The sequence below is a fragment of the Prosopis cineraria genome, unplaced genomic scaffold, assembly GCF_029017545.1.
Source record: "Prosopis cineraria cultivar Desert tree isolate PC_DT_omini unplaced genomic scaffold, ASM2901754v1 PC6, whole genome shotgun sequence".
Taxonomy (NCBI): Eukaryota; Viridiplantae; Streptophyta; class Magnoliopsida; order Fabales; family Fabaceae; genus Prosopis; species Prosopis cineraria.
The window spans coordinates 9159900-9181804 of NW_026555337.1; the positions used below are offsets into that span (position 1 = coordinate 9159900).

Consider the following 21905-nt stretch of genomic DNA (forward strand, 5'->3'; position numbering starts at 1 on the left):
CCTTTTATTTTAAATTTCACAAGAAATTTGTCGCATTCATTATCTAAAACCGAAACCCCCGCAATTGCCACAGTCGCATTAATCAAATATAAATATGACGATTTGGGCCGTCGGGCTATGCTTGATTGTACATTTGGAGAAGGATAAACAAGGACCTTGTAAAGGATTAATACAGAACAAGGGTATATTTACAACTGACATTTCAAAATTTGTAACTTAAATTTCCATGTTTACAAGTTGAAATTACTCATTTTCCATTAAGCTTTTTATAAAATATTTTAATTTTAAAAATCCAGTCTTTTCGTTTTAGCTGCGAAACCTTCCTTAACTTAAGGCCTGTTGCATATAACCTTTCCATCTTTAAAAGTTTAAATCACACACCCTCATCTTATAGTTAATTTAATGAAATTAATATCACATCAAACTAATTCTGGTTCAAAGCTATGCTGCTGATTTAGCGGTACTTTTAACAATCAATGTGCTGATGTGGCGTGATTATGTTAAAATTAACTGTCATTCCAACGGTAGAGGTTTCATGGTCAACATCTACAAAATGAGGGTGTGGAATTTAAACTTCAAAAAATGAGAGAAGTTATGTGTAATTGACACTATGTTGAGCGAGTTATATGCACCTTGGCCTTAATTTTTATTTAAAATTTTAAATTGATTTTTTTCATTTGAAATTAAAAGTAATGCTCATAATTTGAGTACTTAAAATTTTAGAAAATGCTCTTTTGTTCTTAGTATAATTTTTCAAGATAATATATTTTGGATGAATGCAATTATATTTTTGTTGATAAATTAAAATTATTTAGTTCAACCTCTTTTTAATTCTCAATAACTTCCTTGAAATTAGGCCAAACCTGACTTGATGCGGAGATTGGTTTCTGTACTCATCATAATGATGAGCATCGTTATTGTGTTGAAATCTAAACTATTTAAATTTTGATATAAATAATTCAAATTTAAAGTACTATTATATAATTTTATTTTATATTTATTATAATAAATATAAAAATCTTATAAATCAATTATAAATATTTATTACAATAAAGTACACTTGGATAATCAATGTATGTCAATTATAGAACTCTTAATATTAAATTGAGCCCTCCAAATTAAATATAGATCATATTAAAAATATTAAAATTATTTTATAAATTTTTATTTTAATAAATATAAAATGTAATATTACTTTAAATTTGAACCATTTAAATTAATTTCTGAATAATTTAAATCCCAGTGTGATGTTGAGCACCATCAATCCCACCTGAGGCCTGTGTTAATGGCCAAATCAGTCAAGCCATATGTTCGTGCACTCCTAATAACTTTTTTCTTTAAATATGAATTTTTAAACCACATGCAAACCAGTCCAAACAGTATAAAAGACATATATCGATATAATTTCAATAAAAATCACATGAAACTTGTGTAGTATACTTTAAGAATTGATTATAACATGATTTTTTTTTTTTGGGTTCAGGGATAGATAATTATATAAATTTCCCAAAAATCACAATCATCCGTACATGTATCAATTTCCAAAAAAAAAAATAATAATGTGTTACTCGTGTGGTATGTATATATGTACATCTATACAATAGAACAAGGTGAGGGTTAGGTGGGGTCCAATGCCCCTACGTGTACGTGGGCTTAAATCCAAAAGAAGAAGGAAAAGGCTGAAATGTCAAAAGAGAGTGCATTAAATTTGTCCCCTTCCACAAGTAGGATGAGATACATTATATATAGGCTTAGGCACTTAGCCTTCAGTACACACTCCACTTACATAATAGTGTTATAATATCAACAGCACCACTCATCCAAGCTAAAGCCTACGCTCAGTACTCCACGTGAACTCTTCCAGCTAACTCTTGCTCCTCCACCAACCATACCTGCTCATTAATGGCCATACTTGAACAAGACAAGCTTTATTTGAAACCACACATAATATAATATGAGTACTGTAATGAAGTTTGATTATTGAGGGACCTGTAAATGTAATGTTGAAGATGAGTGTGTGGTGGGGGTGACGCTGACGATTTGTCTGTTTGCGAGGAAATGTGGAAGCTTCCTGTGGAGCATTTCTGCAGAAGTTAATGTTTGATGGCATGCTTGATGCTTCAAATAGTAAGGCTGGTGTTGTTGGAATTGGTGTGCACATCACCATGGGGACTTGTTCAATTTTCAAATATCCTGTGTTTGGTTTGGTAATTTGTCAGGAGTGTTTGAGATTTGATCAATTTGGATGTCCAAATGAAGTGTGTATTTAATTTTTAATTTATATTCAGCAAGATTTTATTTGAAAGATTTAATGATTTATTAAATTTAATAAAAATATATTTTAAATATACTTTTGACTTTATCTAAATAGACCTGAAATTCGTATACTCATGTTGATGCGAAGAGAAGTTTTGCATTAATAGAATTAAGCTAAATAAATATTCATTTTAATCTAAAATATAAGCAATTTTTAACAATCACATGTACACCAATAAAATTTTTATGCTCATGAAAAATATATTGTTTTTTTTCCTCTTAGTTTTAATTTATGATGAGTAAAAATAATGTTGCAAATTTGCCTATATAAAAATCCAGGTAAATAAATATAAGAAGTAAAGTGATTTTTTTTTACAAATAACAAGTTGCTTGTATTTTGGATTAATATTACTTGATATAAAATACTTATATTTTAGACTGAAGTGAGTAATATATAAATAAAATGAAAGGATCAGTAAAAAGTGTGAATTTATTTGTGTTTTCTTCACAATTAATATTATATATATATATATATATATAATCCATCAAATATAGTTTTTGATCACTATAACTCATTACTGTTGGGTTCAAGATATATGTCTTTCACATTAATCGGTATCTCCCTTCCTTTTTTTGACCCCTCTTTTATTCTATGTACCCTTTCAAAAGGGGATATCATAACATTGCCTCTCACCTGTCAAATATCATATAGGGACCGATTCTCTCGTGCTCAATCAACCACGACTTCAATTTCATCAAATCATCTATCATGTGGTTTTTGTAAGATTGACAAAATTATAGAGATCTCATGCCATGCTCCCATTGCATGAATTTTTTGATACTTAGCTTATAGGTTGTAGCAATCTTTTATATATTACTCCGACATATGCTCGAAGCTTCAGACTTGGGGGGGTTATATATTTGTATGGTTTTCTTCATAGCCTTTGTATAATTAGGGGGGAAAAACAATCTCAACCGCTTTTACCTGTCTTGTACCAAGTAACTTTTAACTACCCTAGAATTCTGTCGTGTGCCAACGATAATGAGCATTATGCAAAGAAACTTGCTTAATATTGGTTCATACTTTTGTTCACTTCAAAAATAGAAAAAACATGTTAATTTATAATTGTAACACAAACATTCATATTTATATATAAACTACATGACTTTTTTTCTTTACGCTATATATGCATGATTCATCAACAAATCCATACACATACATCATGCTTTAGCTAAAAGAATTCATAGAAAAAAGAGCATCCAACTAAATTTCATTCGAAAGGAGCGGTTAGTCAACAAAGCTACATCTACTGAGGAGTGTCTCAGCTTTTAGCATACCTAAGCCTCTTTGAATCTGTTCGAAACTTTGACGATTTATATGTTTGTACACACGTAATGGATTCAGCCTCATAAATGCTTATCAACTACTCGAAGTTCTAATCATCATGATATCATACGGTACAGTGGGGCGAGTGTCTTGATGAACTCCAATAGTACTATTAGAGGAATACAAAGTAGCCGTTGGTGTTATAATAACAAAAATAATTAACCATTAACCATTAACCATTACCTTTTCCAATTATATGTTGTTTTCAATTATGCTGTTATCTTCGCTGATTTAAATTATTTCATGCACTTCTCACCTATCGAGGACATTGTGAAGATTTTAAAAGAAATTATATATATATATATATATATATATAGTACGCTAGTTATTATTCTTGTTAGTATCTACGCTAAAAATAATATTTGAACAACAGATAAAAACAATGGTCGCAGTGTTTGAAAACTCTAAAAGCACTTAAATATCAATATAACCTTTAAAATTCCTTTTAACCTGAAACAGAATAGTAACCAATAATAATTTTTTTATAAAGTCAAAATTATTAAGATTATCGTATGAATAGAAGAAACCCATTGCTACATCAGTCATAAATATACTAATTATTAATATTGACTTCCTAATGAGGATGACGTGCAAGCAATTTTTTCTCGTTTTGAGCGCATTTAGAGAGTTTACTACTTAGTCAGACAAATAATGGAATGCTTGCCCAGAAATCCACCAAAAATATATTTCAGATGTGACTTTAGGGATTTCGAGTTAGACCCAACTCAAACTTTCCGTCATTGAGACAAGTGATCGATCTTATTCTTGGACAATAAATAATCCAAACTATAAAAGGGTCTAATCCCTTCAATCGGCTTTATTTTTTAAGTAAATAAACCGATGTAAAGGGTAACTTCTGCTTAACAACATGAAATTATAAACAAGCTCAATCGATAAATACATAAATTATTGCAGTGTTAACCTAACCATTTGAACTGAACTTCCATATGAATTTCCCACAATAATAACATGCGTTTAATTTGAACAGGTCAGAGAATCATGCGAAACATCTCCGAAGAAGGGCATAAACATAAGTTGTCGTAAACCATTCAATACTTCCCCGTAGTTCCGAGACTGAATCTTAAACACGCAGTACGATAAAAACCAAGACTAAACTACCCTAATCCAATCCTAAGGTCAACAGAAAGTTTAAAACACATCTAAACATAAACACATATGTAATCCTAGAAGATCAAACTCGGTATTAATTCGACGAGGGCAGCCTTAGAATCCCCACACGCAATCGAGCTCGGAGCCGCCCAAACCGGTCATGCCGGAGCCACCATCCGCTACTCTTTGCTCGTCAACCGGTGTAGCCCAGTTCATGTCAACGGGAACGCCTTGGAAGGGCTGCTGCGGCAGCGGCGGGATAAAGAAGGGAAGCTGAAGGTTATCTTGTAGTTGCAGCGACCTCAGGGTCGGGAAGGAAGAAACGCCTCCGTTTCTAAAAAAACGGGCAACGGGATCCACCGTAACAGACGGCGGCGCAGCAGGCAAGTCGAAGTTGTAGTTGTTGCTGGCGGTGGCAGAGATTGTGGAGAAACAGGACACGTGCTCTCTTGAGGCATTCAAGCTGTCGTAGGTATTAGAGCAACTGTCACGATCGTTGACGGCGGCCGCCGAGTAGGGAGAAGAATCAAGCAGAGGAGGAAGGTAGACGGAGGAGGGAGAACTGGGCTCAGCCGGGTAGAGACTCAAGTTAGGAGAAGAGTTCATGATGTTTCTGGTCTTCTTTGAGCCACTGCAAGAGGAGGATATGGTGGCGGAGCCGCCGTTGCCGGAGCCACTCTTCTGGAACACTCGGGAAATGACCCACTCGTCCTTCATGACAAAACACAGAACCATTGTAAGACATTGACAAAAAGAATTTAGGAGCCAGAGAAAATAAACTACTTCAGTTTGCTAAAATTAGCACACGTGAGTGGTGAACGCCTGCTAATACTACATGACCAATCAGAAAATAACTCAGGACATTTTTCAGTATATACAGCTTTCGAGTGTACCAAATATAATAAATAACTCAACAAAGGTGTAGGTTTATCCATAAAACAAGCAAACGCAAGGCGTGGATAGAATTAGAAACTCTACAGTAAATCTGCAAGTAAAATCTGAGTTTCAAAGATCTTCTAGTTTTTAGCAGCAGAGTCAGCATTACAATAAATGAAGCTACAAAAGTTTAAAATGATGCAGCAGCATGAAACAGTGGTTAATAGGAAGACCCTTCGGTTAATTATTATTTATAAATATAAATGGCGTGGAAGAAAATACAATTCGTGGTACCGTTATGAGGCCGAAAGTACGAAGCCCTAGCTAGCAGAAGACTGAACAAAAACAAACTGAAAAAGCGAAGATCTTCTAAACATATTGAGAAGTTTCACACAGAAAGCCACATTGCACTTGGCCAGTTAAAGTTTACAACACTGTCAAACGATCAGCATCAGCAAGTACCGGAAGAAATATTCTGGAAAATGAAGATGATGTACCTTAGAGGAGCGAGAGAGACAATGGTAGGCAAATTTGCCTTCAAGGCGATACTCGTGCATAACCCAATTGCTCTTCTCGCCTTTAGGAGCCCTACCTCTGTAGAACACAAGCGTCTTCTTCATCCCCACCAGACAGCAAGTTTTTGAGCCATAGATTTCTCTGTCTTTCCCGGTGGCCTTCCAGTATCCCGCCTCTGTAGCCCTATTAGTTCTTAGCCCAGTTGGATACTTCCTATCTCTCAGGCTGAAGAAGTACCACTCTTTCTCTCCCATCTTCGCTTTCTCTGCCAAACAAAAAATGAGTTAGCTTAGCTCATTAAGATATTGCTCGCATCCTATAAAGCTAGAAAAGAAAACAAGTTCAAAAACTTGTCTTACCTGGAAGCTCCCATGGCTCGCATTTGTTAAGGTCAACTTCAGCGATAGCTCTACCAGTGAAGCTATTATCAAGGACCTTCTTGAGGAGGTAGTACGTGATGAGTTCTTCATCTGTAGGGTGGAAACGAAAGCCAGGAGGCAAATGAGAATCATTGTTGTCAGAAGGGTAATAGCTCTCCATTGAAGAGGACGCAATTACAGGGGCTGGTGGCTGGAGATAGAGGAGTAAAAAAGAAACTCTACGATCTTTCAAGGCTTGTTCTGAGAGAAAGCGAGAGGCTGAGAAATCACTCATGGGAGTGTGGTGGTTTATATAATATGATGAATCAGACGAAAGGAAGAGGAAAAGAGGAAAATAAGGATAGTAAATGGTTGTAAAATCTCTGTATTTTCTGAGCTTCTGTGCTATTCTGATCTCTCTCTCATTAGTCTGCCATGGTCCTTGTCATAGTCCAGATGGCTAGAGAGAGAAAGAGGAAAGTGATGTGTAGGGTAGGGGGGAGGAGGGGAGTGGGGCTCTTCTGGCTTTGAGTATGCGTGCGTGCGTGAGGAAGTGTGCGGGTATTCCTCTGTCAGCGAAGAAAATGAAAGGCAGGAACAGAAAGTAGATTTATTTTACGAGAAAACAAGAGGCCCTTCACTGAGAGAGTAAGAAATGAGGAAGGAATATATATATAACCCAGATAGATTATGTTTGAAAATTTGGATATGAATATTATGTTCATTCATACTTTGTGAGATTTTTTTACCTAAATACTATAGAAGAAGTGCCCGTTTGGATACACCTTTAATCGATTTTATTCTCAAAAAAATCGATTATTTAATTTATTAGCCAAAAACCTGAAAAAGTAAAAAATTGATTTCAACTCTTAAAATCGATTTTTTTCAAAAGCTAATATTTTAAGCTTTTCCAAAAACGCTGATAAAAAAATACTGGAGAAATTACATAAAAAGGTCCAAAAAAATTATAAAAAAGCACAAAATTTTATAAAAAAAAATCAAACTCCCTTCTCTTCTCTTTTTTTTTCTCAGTAAAATTGAAATTTTAAATCTTTAAAAAAGTTGCTAACATATATTAAGTTAAAATCAATTTTAAAAAAATAATATCCAAACAAATTACGTTATAACATAATCAATTATGATTAAAATCTACCACTTAATTAATTATTTTTATAATTTATTATATTCAATTGAAATTCAAACGGATCCGAAATTAAACTCTACTGATATTGGCAAAAAAAAACGCACTCTAGCGATGGATTATACGCTTCATGCCTCACCTAGAAAAAAACAATATAAAAAATTATGAAAGAGATTTTCACCATGTATCTATATCCATAAAGCTGTTTCATATCTTCTCTGTCAGCACAGTACAGCAAATTAAATAAACAGAACAACACCAAGCCGTGTTTTATTACACGCCCACTCCCTCCTTACTCTTTCTTCTCTCTCTCAAATTTCTGCAGAACTTAGTACTCATGCCTCAGGGCTTCTCACCCACTCTACCCGAAAAAAAAAAAATTCCTTTTTTTATATATCTGTGATACCTGGTGATCATTTCTCTTTCTGGGTATTTGTTCCTGTGTGTCATGAGTTTTGGCATCTCTCAAGCCAAGCTAGACAACTGCAATTTGGTTGCTGCAACAAAAAAGAAAAAAGAAAGAAGAGAAAGAAAGAAAAGCAACTCCATCTAATTATTAATGTTTCGCTCTTTTTTTTCCCATCTCTCTCTGTTCCGAACAGTTGCTTTTGCTCGTTTACACAGGATGCTTGTGTACAAATGATGCGTTACACCAGTGTGTGACTGTGACATAAAAGACAAATAGATCTCTTCAGAAACGCCAAAGCTAAATGCATCACTGCACAATAAATAGAGGCGTAACCATAACTTCTTTTAGTTTTTCCCCCACTCATATAGTGATTCGGTTGTCGTTATGTTTTGCCAAACCAACCTTTGTTAATACCAGTTTTGGGTTTGAAAGACTGTAGCTTTTTATTCTTCCTTCATGTTTTTATATTTACCAAGTACAAATTGAGTAATTATCTTCCTGAGGCTTTTCTTATTTACTTAGTACAAGAGTACAAACCAAACCATGATGCTAAATAAACTAAACAGCAAAATCTTTTTACAAAGGATCTTACTTCTGAGTAGCACTGGGTATGGCTGATAACTAGCAGGATTGACATCTCAATCTTTTTGATTGATCCATTTAACTGTTCAAATGTGAATCATGATGCTGGTAATAAAAGAGGCTGGCAATTAATTGCATATATAGGAAATAAAAACCCTATTATGCTGATAGGTGAATAGAACTAAAAGTGGAGAGTTATCCCTGTCAAGTAATGCTTATATAAAAACAAACAAGGAAAAAAAAAGGAGGGAAATATACCATACCTCCAGAATATCAGAGACCCTTATGTACTGGTCTGTGAATACAACCAAAACAAGAGAACAATCGCTGTTATATACAATCTAATCTCATGAGGGTATCAGGATAATATGGTATGTTCCAAGAACTAGGTTTAATACGTGAGTAGTGACCAATCGTAGAACAAAACAAATGTTACTGAAAGTGGGCATATTTTTTTGATCTTGTAGTGCACATGAGGGCATGAAAAGGTGCAACAGAGCATGTAGCTGAAGTTGATTTCTTGATTTTACATTCTCTGGGTCAATCCGTCAAACACAGCCAAGTCATTGGATATAATCAAAACTTTAAATATTCAACATCTTTTCTCATTTCCTTCCTTCCTTCTTTCTTGAAGAATCATGACAAGCGAAATGTTGGACCAAAGAGAAACATACGTGAAAAGCTGAATATTTCTGCAAGTTCAAAAACTTGTGGGGTTGTTCACCGGGGATGTGTATATTGGATGCCAGCAAGCAAATTCCCAGCAAGCCATGTGGGGTTCAACGAAATTTGGGGGAAAATGATTAATTTTAACATGCATGAATCTATTCAGCCATCCCATCTATCTAATCCAATCCCATTTTGTCCATCAGTACCAGGAACACAACAAAGAGATAGAAGGTGGTGATGCTAGTTAGCTACGCGGTGTATGAGAGAGAATGAAATTGAGATTGATAGATTTTGCAATGAGAAGTTGACACATGATGCTCGGATTTTGAGAAACACAGCATCTCTCAGGCTTTATATCAAATCATCTCTTCAATCTGCATGCTGAGGTCTTCTCTCCCAACCCCTTCCGCTCTCTTTCTCTATTCCCTTCTCACATTCTTCATTGGCCCATCTCTTCTGCGTTACCCAATTTCCAAAATTCCTCCGTCACTGTTTTTTTTTTTTTTGTCTTCTTTCAAGATTCTAGTCCTCAAGGCGGTTTCTAAACTGTAATGGTGATTCCCTAGAAAAGCAAAAAATTCCCCCCATGATCTTCTCCTTTTGGGGTTGGTTAAGCCTTTTTTTTCAGATTTGCTTGTAATTGCAACAATCCTTTTGGCTTGGAACTCACGGTTTCTCTGTCCTGTGCTGTCCCTCTCGTCCCACCTTGGTAATCCGAACCGGGTCGGCGAAACCGGACCCATTTCCCATTTCAGAGTCGAAACCCATGAACTATAATCATAAAGTTCAATTTTTTTTTTTTCACGGGGGTGAGAAATTGAAAACTGAATATTGGGAAGAAAAAAAAAATGACCTTGATAGCTGAAAGCTGCCAAGACAACACAGAAACTCATTGCAGATGGTGACACACTTGCTCATGATCTGTGTCTAGTTCCACGTGATTGATGGATGGATGGGCATGTGCAGACCCGTGGCGGTTCGGTTCGACCCGGCCGGAACTGAACCGGGAGGGCTGATCTGGTTCTGTACGGAAGTTGACTTTTTTTAGCTAGAAATAAAAAATGAATAAAAAGCATGCTAACTATTTTCCCTTTCAAAAACATAAAAAGCGCTCCTGCCGATAAAAAACGAGGAGAGGGTGGGGAACGGCAAAGAGTTAAAGAGGAGGGCGCGTGGACCGAGGGCGTTGGGGAACGCGCGTGACGACATTCTTAGGTCAGACTCCGCCGCCCTCCGGCTACGGCGCTTCGGTGTTCGAGTCAGTGTCTTGTGGTGTGGTGGCCGTGGTAGCGACAGGTCAGGAATTATAATACCCAATTATTGTGAGAAATCTTAAATACGGCACCATAATAATCTACGTGGGGCCTGATGACGTGGCGGCCATGGTACGCTCGTTTAGCCTTTGAGCCCAGGCTCTGATGGGGCCATCGGCGCCGTTGATTTTAAAAGCTACTATCAGAAGGAACACGAGGTACAAAAACAGCCAAATAAATGCTACTAATAATACTACCTCCGGTTCTATTTATAAGTCATTTCTACCAATCTCATCAATATCAATACAATAAAAGTACAAGGAATAAAAGTAAGTAAAATTTCAAACATGCCCCTATATAACAAATCTAAAAAGTAATGTCCTATTACTTTTTCTCTCTCATGAAGGGTAATTTTGAAAATACTTCTCAAATATTACCTAAAAAGACACACCGTAACTTATAAATGAGATCAAATACACCTTCTAAAATTGGACTTATAAATGAAACCAAATACACACAAACATGCCGTAGCACTAGAAGCCAAATCCTATAAACAAATAAAATACAAGGTGTCCCAAACATACCAGAATCTACGGGTATAATTTCTTTGGGTACTCGTGGGTTTTATTTTTTGGGTGGGATTCTGTGTGAATAATAATGATCATAATTTGAAAATCGTCTCTGATTTTGCGAGGAAAGTGTGTTAATTTTTTGGGGTGAGTGATTGAAGAGGCACTGATCGCTTGCCAAAGAAAAAGTTTATAAGCGAGGAACATTTTGTCTTCATGTTATGACACTATATTTGTAGTGCCACGTATTACAGATAAAAATTCTGTCCCCGTTAATTCCTGTGAAAAAGAAAATTACCTTGCATCCTACCATTGCTAAATTTAGAGGGGGGTAGCCCTCCTAAGATAATTTTATTCATTAACTAAGTTTGAGGTTTCGAGTCTTTGTATATCTGTGCGGTTTTCTAGAGGCACTTTTATTTGAAATATGATTATATATTGAATATAGACACACCTCCAATAATAATTAAAACATCAATTAATCATAGCATGCGAAACTAACTTAACTCTTTTTATTAAATTCAAACCCCATCGATCCAGCCTTTGACTTTTTTCAAAAGATAGATTAATTAGGTTACTTTAACTTGCCTATATTTTTTGTTGCTCACATGTGGCATTAATTTTGTTTGAGATACAATTAATATTAAATACAGATATCTCTTTTAATAAATAATTGAATATTATTTTATCATGCTATATGGAATTAATTATTTTGTTAGACTCAACCTCCTCTCTTAGAAGATTGGTGCTCCCTCCATTTCATATTGACCATACTATTTTAATATTTGTATTTAAGCCTTGAAAGACTCATATTTTGAAATAGAGAGAGCATTGAGTTTAATTTAACTAAGTTTACAAAAATCAATATAATTTACCAATATAGATAAGCCAATTATGATATTTTTTTTGGTCCATATACTGTGGTGAAGCCGCATAAGCTTGAGGGGTGGCACTCACTTTATGAAAAACTGTAAATGAAGTTGTAATTTTCATTCCCTACTCTAGATATTTTGCACCTTCTGAATTAAATGAAAAGTATTTAGATTTAAAAACTTATTAAATATATGATATTTTAATGATTTAGATAAAGATACAAAGAGCATGTTTATAATAAAATATTATATTAATTTGCTCAATATAATTTTTTAAAATAAAAAATGATAATAAAACTATTTATGTTATTATAATCTTAGTCATGGTATAATTAATATTTTTTGAAAAATATTAATTTTTTATTAAATTATTTCGCACCCCTGGCTTTGAGTCTTGACTCTATCACTATCCATACACATTACAGTAATGAGTTAGTCCAAGGTATTTTTTGATACACACATACTCCCCCAACCCCCCTCAATTTGCAAATAAAACAAACTTCTAATTTAACTCTTATTTAAATAAAAAAATTTAATTTTTCATTTTATTTTCTTTCATAGTCGATGAGTTCAAATATATATAATATTAGAAAAGACATAATTGATGACTCATCAAGTATTTTATATTAAAAACTAAATTTTTTTTATAGAAGGTGCTTTATAATTAGGACCAAGGAATACATATATAATATAGTGGCTAAACATTTAATAGCTTTTCATATAAATTCATGGCAAAATATTTGGGAAAAATATTTTCTAGTTGTTTTTACCAAAAGATTCCAAAATACGTAAGAATTTGGCCAAAATCATATACGCGAGAATTTCAGATATATATATATATATATATATATATATATTTCAGAGACAATCTTTTACCCCCTGGTAAATTGTACTGAAACAATGTGATTATGGATTATGTTCAGGTATCAATAAATTAAATTGAACTTCAATGGGCTTTGGGCTGACGCGCTCTTTACTAGAAGGAAAAGCAGTAAAGCCCACTCTATCAAGGGGGAAAAGAAGTAAGCCCACTAGTCCAAGGGCAGCCCAGTCCACAATGTCAGTGACCCAAAAACGAACCGTTTTTATTTCTCCTTCCCCTCGTACACGAACCATGTAAATATTAACTACAGAGTAAATCAATGACACACTGCAGTTGGAACAACTCTTTGATGAGCAGTTTCTTTCCACAATGGGTGATAAACGAAACTTGTAGGACTCAGCCTCCACTTGGAATAAATGAGGATGTGTCGGTGTGGCGTGCTGCGATTGACTGTAGATTTTCTGTGAAGTCTGCTTACAAGTACACCACCCATGAAACTTTTGAAACTCCTGGAAGAATTTGAAAAAATATATGGAAATGGAACATACTAGAGAAACTTAAGATTTTTATGTGGCAAATTACCCATGAGAGATTGTGCACAGATTCACTCAGAGTGGAAAGAGGATTACACTTGTTTCTTCTTGTCCTTTTGAATGTTAGATCGAAGAGAGCATGTTACATATACTCCATGACTGTCAACGTGCGAGAGATGGGTGGTTATTATTGTTAAATCTTAACGATATTTCTAGTTTCTTTGGTGATGATTTACAGGGCTATTTGCGACACAATGTTCGTTCTATAAGGATTACTATTAGCTTTGTTTGTTGGTTACTATGGATATCAAGATGCCGATTTATCTTCCAAGGAGAGATTATGACTGCTGCTGAGTTAATGCATCAATGCAATTATCTCCTTATGGAAGGTGTCAACAACGAACAGCTCCACCATGAAATCTTCCAATATGACCAGAGGTTAGAAACAAAGTGGACTCCACCTACAGGTAATGTGCTTTGGATTGATGTAGATGGATCTGTTAGAGACCACAAAGAAGCTGCTTGTGGTGGAGTAATTAGAGATCGTTTGGGTAATTGGTTTCCATAAAAATCTTGATTCAACCTTGATCACTGAAGTTGAAATTTCTGCTATCAAAACAGGACTTTAAGTGGCAGAGCAATTTGCTCCTGGAGAGGCAGTGATATATACTGCCTTGATTGATGCTTTTAATCTACTGATGAGAGAAAGTAGACCAGATCACCCTCTATGCGAGCTGATCTTCATGACTAGAGAATATCTCTTTACCAAGCTAAATGTGACTTTATGTTACACTTCCAGGGATATCATTAAGTGTGCGGATTTTATGGCTAAACGAGGACATGGTCATGCTTGTGAGTTAATTTTGATAACCTCCATTCCTGGGGGATGTGTTGAGTTTACCTGAGAAGATCAAGAACAATCAAGTCGCATGGATCAATGCCGAGGAGTATTTTCTCCTCATGTATGAGTTTTTCTAGGTGTAATTTCCCTTTTCAAGCTCAGAGACTTGCCATTTGTAATTAAAAAAAAAAAATGAATGACATAATCCTTGAAATTTTACATTCATTTAATTTTATTTATGGGTTCACAAGTTTTGCTCCGGATTAAAAATTATTATTGGTCACCAATTTTCCCAACTTTTGTAAAGTTCTATTAGGCTATATATATATATATACACACATTTCAACAAAAAGACCAAGAAACCAAGGAATAGACGCAGAAGCTTACAATTATATGAATTAGCTTATTCATCAAGGCTATCCCATGAATGTTCAAGCCACGATATTTTATATGCCCCCTTTATACAAGATGGAAGAACAAGTGGCGAACTGTTAAATGATATAATTTACTAATTTGTTGAGATTAATAATGATATTGAACTTATTGATTTTACATCTAAATAATTGCTTAATCCTAATTAAGAGATTAATAGGTCTCGCTTAATGCAAATGTTTTATTAATAATGTGGCTAGATTTCTTCGCTTTTAAGCAGTGAAATAATAATTTTTCTTAGCCATAATCATGTCACGTTCGTATAATTAATATAAATAAAACTCAAAATACATAAGTGATTCTTGCATAAAAATAATGTTTTACAAGTAGTACGGTAACAATAAGTTATTATACACCAGTAATGTGTGTGTGTGTGTGTGTCTCCGCTCATTTAGTCTCTTTTTTGGCAGGTCAGGCTGGCTCAATTTAGACGAGTAGAGCGGGTGCATTGGGTTACCAATAAAAATGAGATTTTTAAGGTGCAAATCAATGCTAAACTAAATGTTGGATCATGTGCATCACAAGGGATCTACAAAATCTGCTGCAGCTTATAAAACATTGTGGCTTGATAGGGGGTTATTGTTCACATTGTTGTGTATTTTGTCAGAAGTAATTAGTTTGCTTACTTTTGAATTACATATTTTTCAATGTTGGTAGTTGATATAATTATTCTTCTAAGTTGTTAATAGGATTGAGTTTAATAGAAAAAAGTTAGTTTTTCATAACGTGACAAACTAAGTTTCAGGTTTCCATTAAAAGATGTGCTCATATTTAAAACTCGATCTCATGCCTTGAACTAGTTTACATCAGTGCTTAATAATAATAATAATAATTCCAAGTTGTTTATAATGTCTCTTCAGTGAGTTAGGAAATAACTACAAATTTTTAATTTTAACACAACAACTTGAGCAAAAAGTCATTGATGTTGATATAGTATAATCTTTCTGTTATAAATCCTATATCAAAGAATTTTACAAAATAAGTGTGTTTCAATATAAATGTGAAGGCTCTTTCTTCTAACACGTTAGCTTTTTTGAAATAGATTCTTCCTTTCAACTTACGCTCGTAAATCATAATATTGGAGAGCCTTGTAGGTAAAATAAGATTTATAAATTCAGAGAACTATTTCATGCAATAGATTAATTTTTTTGAGATGGACTCTTCATAACTTTGTTTGGATGAAAGAAAAATGAGAAGAAAATAGGAAGGGGAAAAAACTAGGAGGAAAATTTTCTATAATTATTTTTAGAAATTTTCTCTCTTAGTTTTTCTTCTTTTCTATTTTTCTTTCCAGTCAAATGAAAGAGCACAAGAGTCCGATTGTTAGAGGAGCATGAAGAGTAAATTGGATATATTTGGGTAGGTGAAAATTTCTAACAAATAATGAATGTTGTGATGGTAAAATTGAATTTGAGAAACTAGTCCTCTCAACTTATTCTAGGTTCGTAGTTAGCACCCAAATAATTGATTATGAGCAAATTGTTAACAGTATGGAGGTAAATTGAGAGATGCTTGACTCGTGATGAAGGATATTATTTTTAAAAACTATTCTGGCACACTGAAACAACAGACTGACAATTTTTAAGAATTAAACAAGCATGTCCTGCACAAGCAAGACAACAAAATAGCAGCACTGACTAAAAAGCAACTTAGATGAACACAGTACATAGATAAAGGACAAGGAAAAAAGTGACTCGAAAACTCTAGAGCTTGGCACCTCGTCTTGTCTACACCCTCGCCTATGTATAGGCAGAAAACATAGACATAAACGTTGGGCTCATAATCATCGGGTTAAATACCATTAAGCCTCAGTTACATGAGCATAAAACAGCATAAATCCTTGGTTATGCACGCACACACTACTCTTGGAGCCGTTGAGGACAAACACATAATGAATTTGATTAACATAAATCCGTTTAAGAATCTGTTAACACTAGGAGCACTCTTTATTTAAACAATGTGGGATTTCTTTTGACACACATGCACACAATTGCTACAACACAAATGGGGTGTTTGGGTATTTTTCACCCAAGTCATGGTTTTTGTTCCAATAATCTGTTATATGGACAAATCCAAACAGGAGCTTCATCATTTTCTTTCTTTCTTTTTTGCTTCTTGATTCGGACTTCATCAGTTTCTTGTGATGGGCACCCCAATGACGAGTCAGCTCAAACAATGCAGAATACACTAAAAGCTGTTGGTTTTTTGTTTTGGGGGTGTCCTTTAAAAAAAAAAAAAACAAGGTTATATATCTATCGATTCCATGAAAATGGTATGAAATTAATTAAAGGATCACACACACAAAAAGAAAGACAAAATAAGATATGAAGTGCTGGAATAAGGTATAGCATCTGAGCCGATAAGGATGAGTGATGATAACGTGAAAGACCAAAACAGGAAGAAAGATTGAGACAGGGCTATACCTAGAGGATGAACAAGTATGGAGGGAAACGAAGATGAATCATCCTTCTTATCCAATCCAATCTTTAAAATATTAATTTTATTATGTGCATGCATGTATATATAATATTCAAGATTAAGAACCAACCTTCATTCAGAATAACTCAGTTTGCGATATGTTCACCACGTACTTTTGATCCAATCTCGTGTTCGTCCAAAATCTCCACAATGTAACCGTAAAAGACCTATTGGTAATTATTTTTCTTTATCCGAGGCTTTCCTATAATTTCCCTAAAATATTACAACTTATTTCTTAAATTTTGGGTAACAATATGACTCCTTTATGTAATTTTTCTTTTATTGTGAAGTGTCAAAAATATATTTCACATTTTGATAAAATTAGAAGGAAAAATATATCCATAAATCCTTTCAATTTTAATTAATTTTGAATTAGATCCTTGTAGTTTATTTTATTTTAATGAGGTTTTTATATTTTGATCTATTATATATGTTAAACCTTGGAGGTTAAAATTAATAATAAATGATTAAATTTCACAAAAGAAAAATACTCATGGAATTTACCAAAATTTTAATTTAATATTTTGGCCAAAATAAAATAAATGATTTGATACATTATTTATATTTTTATTATTTTTTTATAAAAATTATATATGTATAAAAAATATTTAGAAGAAAATATAATTATATAAATTTTAAATTATAAAAATCATGTAATTAATTTTAAAGTTATATCATCATTTAATAAAAATATAAAAGTTCTTAATCTTGTTTTCTTAAAAGAAAAAATTTAAGAACTTTAGCTTTCAAGTATTAAAAAATTTAAGATATCAAACTATAAGAGATTAATTAAAACAAAATAAATTGCAAGAACCTAATTTAAAAGTAAATGAAATTATAAAAACTTGCATGTAGATTCACAATTTATACTGCATATGTTTGAATGTAAATGGTGAGGGTGAGAAGTCTGATGTGGACAATTGCGATGGAGAAACAAAAGAAAGTTCCTTGAAGGATAATCTAGACGAGAGAAATACTTATTATTAGTATAGTCAAAGTCCTATGCCATTAAATAGGATTCGAAGTTCTGGAATCTTTCCAAGCCAAAAACAAAAAAATTTGTGGAATCAAGAAGTGTATGAGAAATGGTATTAATAAGCCAGGAATATATTAGAATAAAGTGTAATAAAATTTTGAAAAAATTAATCTTTTAATCCTTTAATTTTTAAGTCGCTTGCAATTCAGTCCCTCAACTATGACTCGCTGTGACTCAGTCCCTCAACTATAACTCGCTTATGACTCAGTCCCTTAAGTTTTGAATTACTTACAAATTAGTCCCTTAATCTTTGTTAATTTTTTTTTCATGTTAGCTTATATCTTACATTAATGAATAAGAAGAAGGTATTTTAAAATAATATATGAGCATTTTTTTAATTCCTCTTATTTGATAAATTTTTTTAAAAAAATTAAAAAATAAGAACCAAGTTATAGGTAAATCAAAAAGTTGAGGGATTGAGTTGCAGCGAGTTATAGTTGAGGAATTGAGTCGTAGCGAGTCATAGTTAATAGAATGAGTTATAAGTGAGTTAAAAATTGAAGAATTAAAAGATTAATTTTTCCTAAAATTTTTATTTTAAAAACAAGAACCACTATTCATGGTCTTATCCATGGCCTCAATACTATTCATCGTTTGTGAAAAATAAATTTTTCTGCGAATTTTATGTTTCATATCAAAATTGATTTGTTTATATTCTAAAAATAAAAAATTATAACAAAGAAAACTATAGCTTTTAGGACTTTTTTGGTTTATATTTTTTAAATTTTTTTATTTTTAAAAACAAAAATTAAAAAATATATCGAAACACTGTTTTGAATTTAATTGTTTCCAAAATTAAAAACATTTTAAAAGAGTTTTCATTTTATTTTATTATTTTTAAAATGCATTATATTTGATTATTGAAAACTATAATTATTTTGATTAATAACTATCTTAAATCACCATCATTAACCAAAGACAACCATTGGCAATTTTTTCAATTCTAAAATTGTTTTTAGATTAACACATTCAAACATTTTTTAAAAAATAAAAAATAAAAACACAATCAAATAATCATGAATATTCTTTTATACCATGAATATCCTGCTGTTATACTTTTGCCCTCTTTTTTGTTTTCCCTTTTAATCAAATTAGCGAAAAGGACATTTTTCCTTCGTTTCTTTTGCGGGAAAACCTCTTCAAATGAAACAAGGCCCTGGGCTTGGCAAGCCTAATAGAACGTGTTTTTCTTCAAATAAAAAAATAAAAATATTAATAATTTGATTCATATAATTTTGACTGGTTTACAATTTAAACAAATTTAGTTTATTTAACTCAATCTTTTAAATTTCAGTCATTTTGTAAATTGCTCCTGTACTTTCCAAAATCATCTAATTAATCGTTCGATTTCAAGGATTAAATTGTAATCAAGTTATAAAGTATAAGAATCAATATATTCAATGATTAACATTTGAAGAACTACTTCATCAAATTTTAAATTCTGAGATTGAGTCAAAATTATATAGATTAAATAATTATTTTTTCATAAATTATAAAATTTTGTAAGCTACGTAGGGATTTAAAATTAATATTGTGGTCACTATCAATGAACGTGGATGAAAAGGAACCGTGTATTAAACTATGAATTCTCTCATTTATTGTAAAGAGATACTCCACGTGATGTTATAATTTTAATTGTTAAATATGATTGTTAAAGTACTAAATTTTTTATAATATAATTGTTAGTTAAATTTCACAGTCAAAATAGTATTATTATCCATACATATAATATTTACAAATCAGTGAAATTACGTACAAAAAAATATTTACTGGAAACTACGCATAAGTCAGGTGTAAATATTTCCACGCACCTATTCACCATGCAGAAGACATAACTGGTTGGGAATTAAGTAATCACCTGTTCACCTTAATTTTTGGGAGCGTGAATTTTTGTCACTTGTAAAGAAAATATTAAATAGTTTGATTTGATCCCTACCTGAAATAAAAAAAAAAATTGTTAATACAACATGTTATAACTATTATTCCTTTTCTTCAGTATTACAATATACTATTTTAAAGTATTATATTAAAAAATATAAGATATTTTGGTTATTTCAAGTGTAATTAATATGGTTTTTTTAAAAATATTTTTAGTTAACAACGTAATTAATAATATTTTTAATGAAAAAATGATAAACAAATCTTATTAAAATAAACGAATGACGAGGAAGCACTTTGAAATGGGGCAAGATAATTATTTTGAAGTTCCCAAGCAGTGGTGGAGCCACCTTATAGTGAGGGGTGCATTTATTTTGTCTAAATTTTCACCCCATACTTTTAATTTTTTGTACCTTATAAATTAAATAAAAAATATCTACACTTAAAAGCTTATTTTATATATATATATATATATATAATATTTTAATGATTGAGATATGATATGTAAAGCATATTTATATAAAAGATCATATCAATTTATTCAATATAATATAATTTTTTAAAAGAAAAAAGAGATAATCAATCTAGTTATGTTAGTAAAATTTTAATGCAGTCTAATTGTTATTTTTTTAAATTATTAAATATTATTTTTAACAATTATTTATTTTAAATTAAATTATCATACTCTATCTGGCTCAAGGTTATAGGTCCACCAATATTTTTGGACTCATATAACATAATTGTTTAGAAAATTACATTTTTGACCCTCTATAAAATACTTATTAGAAAACATTGTACTTGTTAAAACCTAAATTCAAGTTGTTAATAATAAAAGTAAAGTACTTATTACTAGGAAAAAAAACAACGAAAGTAACGTACTAAAGTTGTTATTATAATAACCGTAATTGTTATTGTATAACTAAATTTAAATTATGGTCAGTGGTGTTGTTAATGTGTAAGTTGAAGTATTAATTACTAAGCTAAAAATGATAAGATGGGAAGTGTACATGTTATTGAATAACAAAACTAACATTTATGCTTGCTGTATTAATAACTTTACTTTGGCATGAACAACTTTAGTTTAGATTTAACAACTAAATTTTTTGTTATTTTGCTCGGGTTAGAAATGTAATTTTCGTTAAAAAAGTTATGTCAAATAAGTTTATAAAAATTTTAAAATAATTACTCCATTTGATGATACTCTATCATCATTTTCCTATTTGATGATGCTTATTTATCATTCTTCATTTTTTAACTGAGACACATTTTTTTCTGCCACATAATTGAGACAAGTTATTAAGTAAGAATGAATATGAAAAATGTATAATTTCAAATATCATTAACAAATTTATTGAAAATATAAATTAGTTAAAAGTCTTGTATAATTCAAAATTGATAGATTATTTTATTTTTAAAGTGGCATCAAAAGTATATTATATTTATTAATTTCAAAAGGATAAATTGTTTCAAGAGATTAAATAATTAATAATTTCATTTTACCTAACAAAACATAAATATTTTTCTTATAAATCCCAAATGCTCTGCAGCCTTTTTTTTTTTAACTTTCTAATTCTAAAATAATTTTTGGTGTCTGCAAAGATAGACACGTGTCAGGTGAGGGAACACAAGTACAAGTGGCCAGCCCAACCATATTTGGAATGTAATGCAACAGTTTTTTCCTATTATTTTTTTATTTTAATGGTTGTTTAAATATAAAAAACCGTTAAAATTTCAAGTTATATAAAAGTTTAGTTTGTGATTATAAATTAGCATTCTTGATCATGATTTTCTTGTAACAATATTAGGTTTTAAATTTTCTTACAAAAAATAAAAATTGGTTTCCACTATAAGATGTCCTGCAAAAATACTAAACAATATCTCATTT

General features: G+C 32.0%; 1 protein-coding gene across 1 annotated transcript; it reads right to left on the bottom strand.

Annotated features, from left to right (window-relative positions):
* Positions 1 to 4549: 4549 nt before the first annotated feature.
* Positions 4550 to 10037, bottom strand: LOC129313031 (protein CUP-SHAPED COTYLEDON 2-like). Its single transcript, XM_054955861.1, has 4 exons — positions 8052 to 10037; positions 6505 to 7073; positions 6127 to 6410; positions 4550 to 5464 (listed from the first exon to the last, which is right to left on the bottom strand). Exons 2-4 carry the CDS (start codon positions 6797 to 6799, stop codon positions 4868 to 4870), a joined length of 1176 nt encoding a protein of 391 aa, XP_054811836.1. The 5' UTR covers positions 6800 to 7073; positions 8052 to 10037; the 3' UTR covers positions 4550 to 4867.
* Positions 10038 to 21905: the final 11868 nt, after the last annotated feature.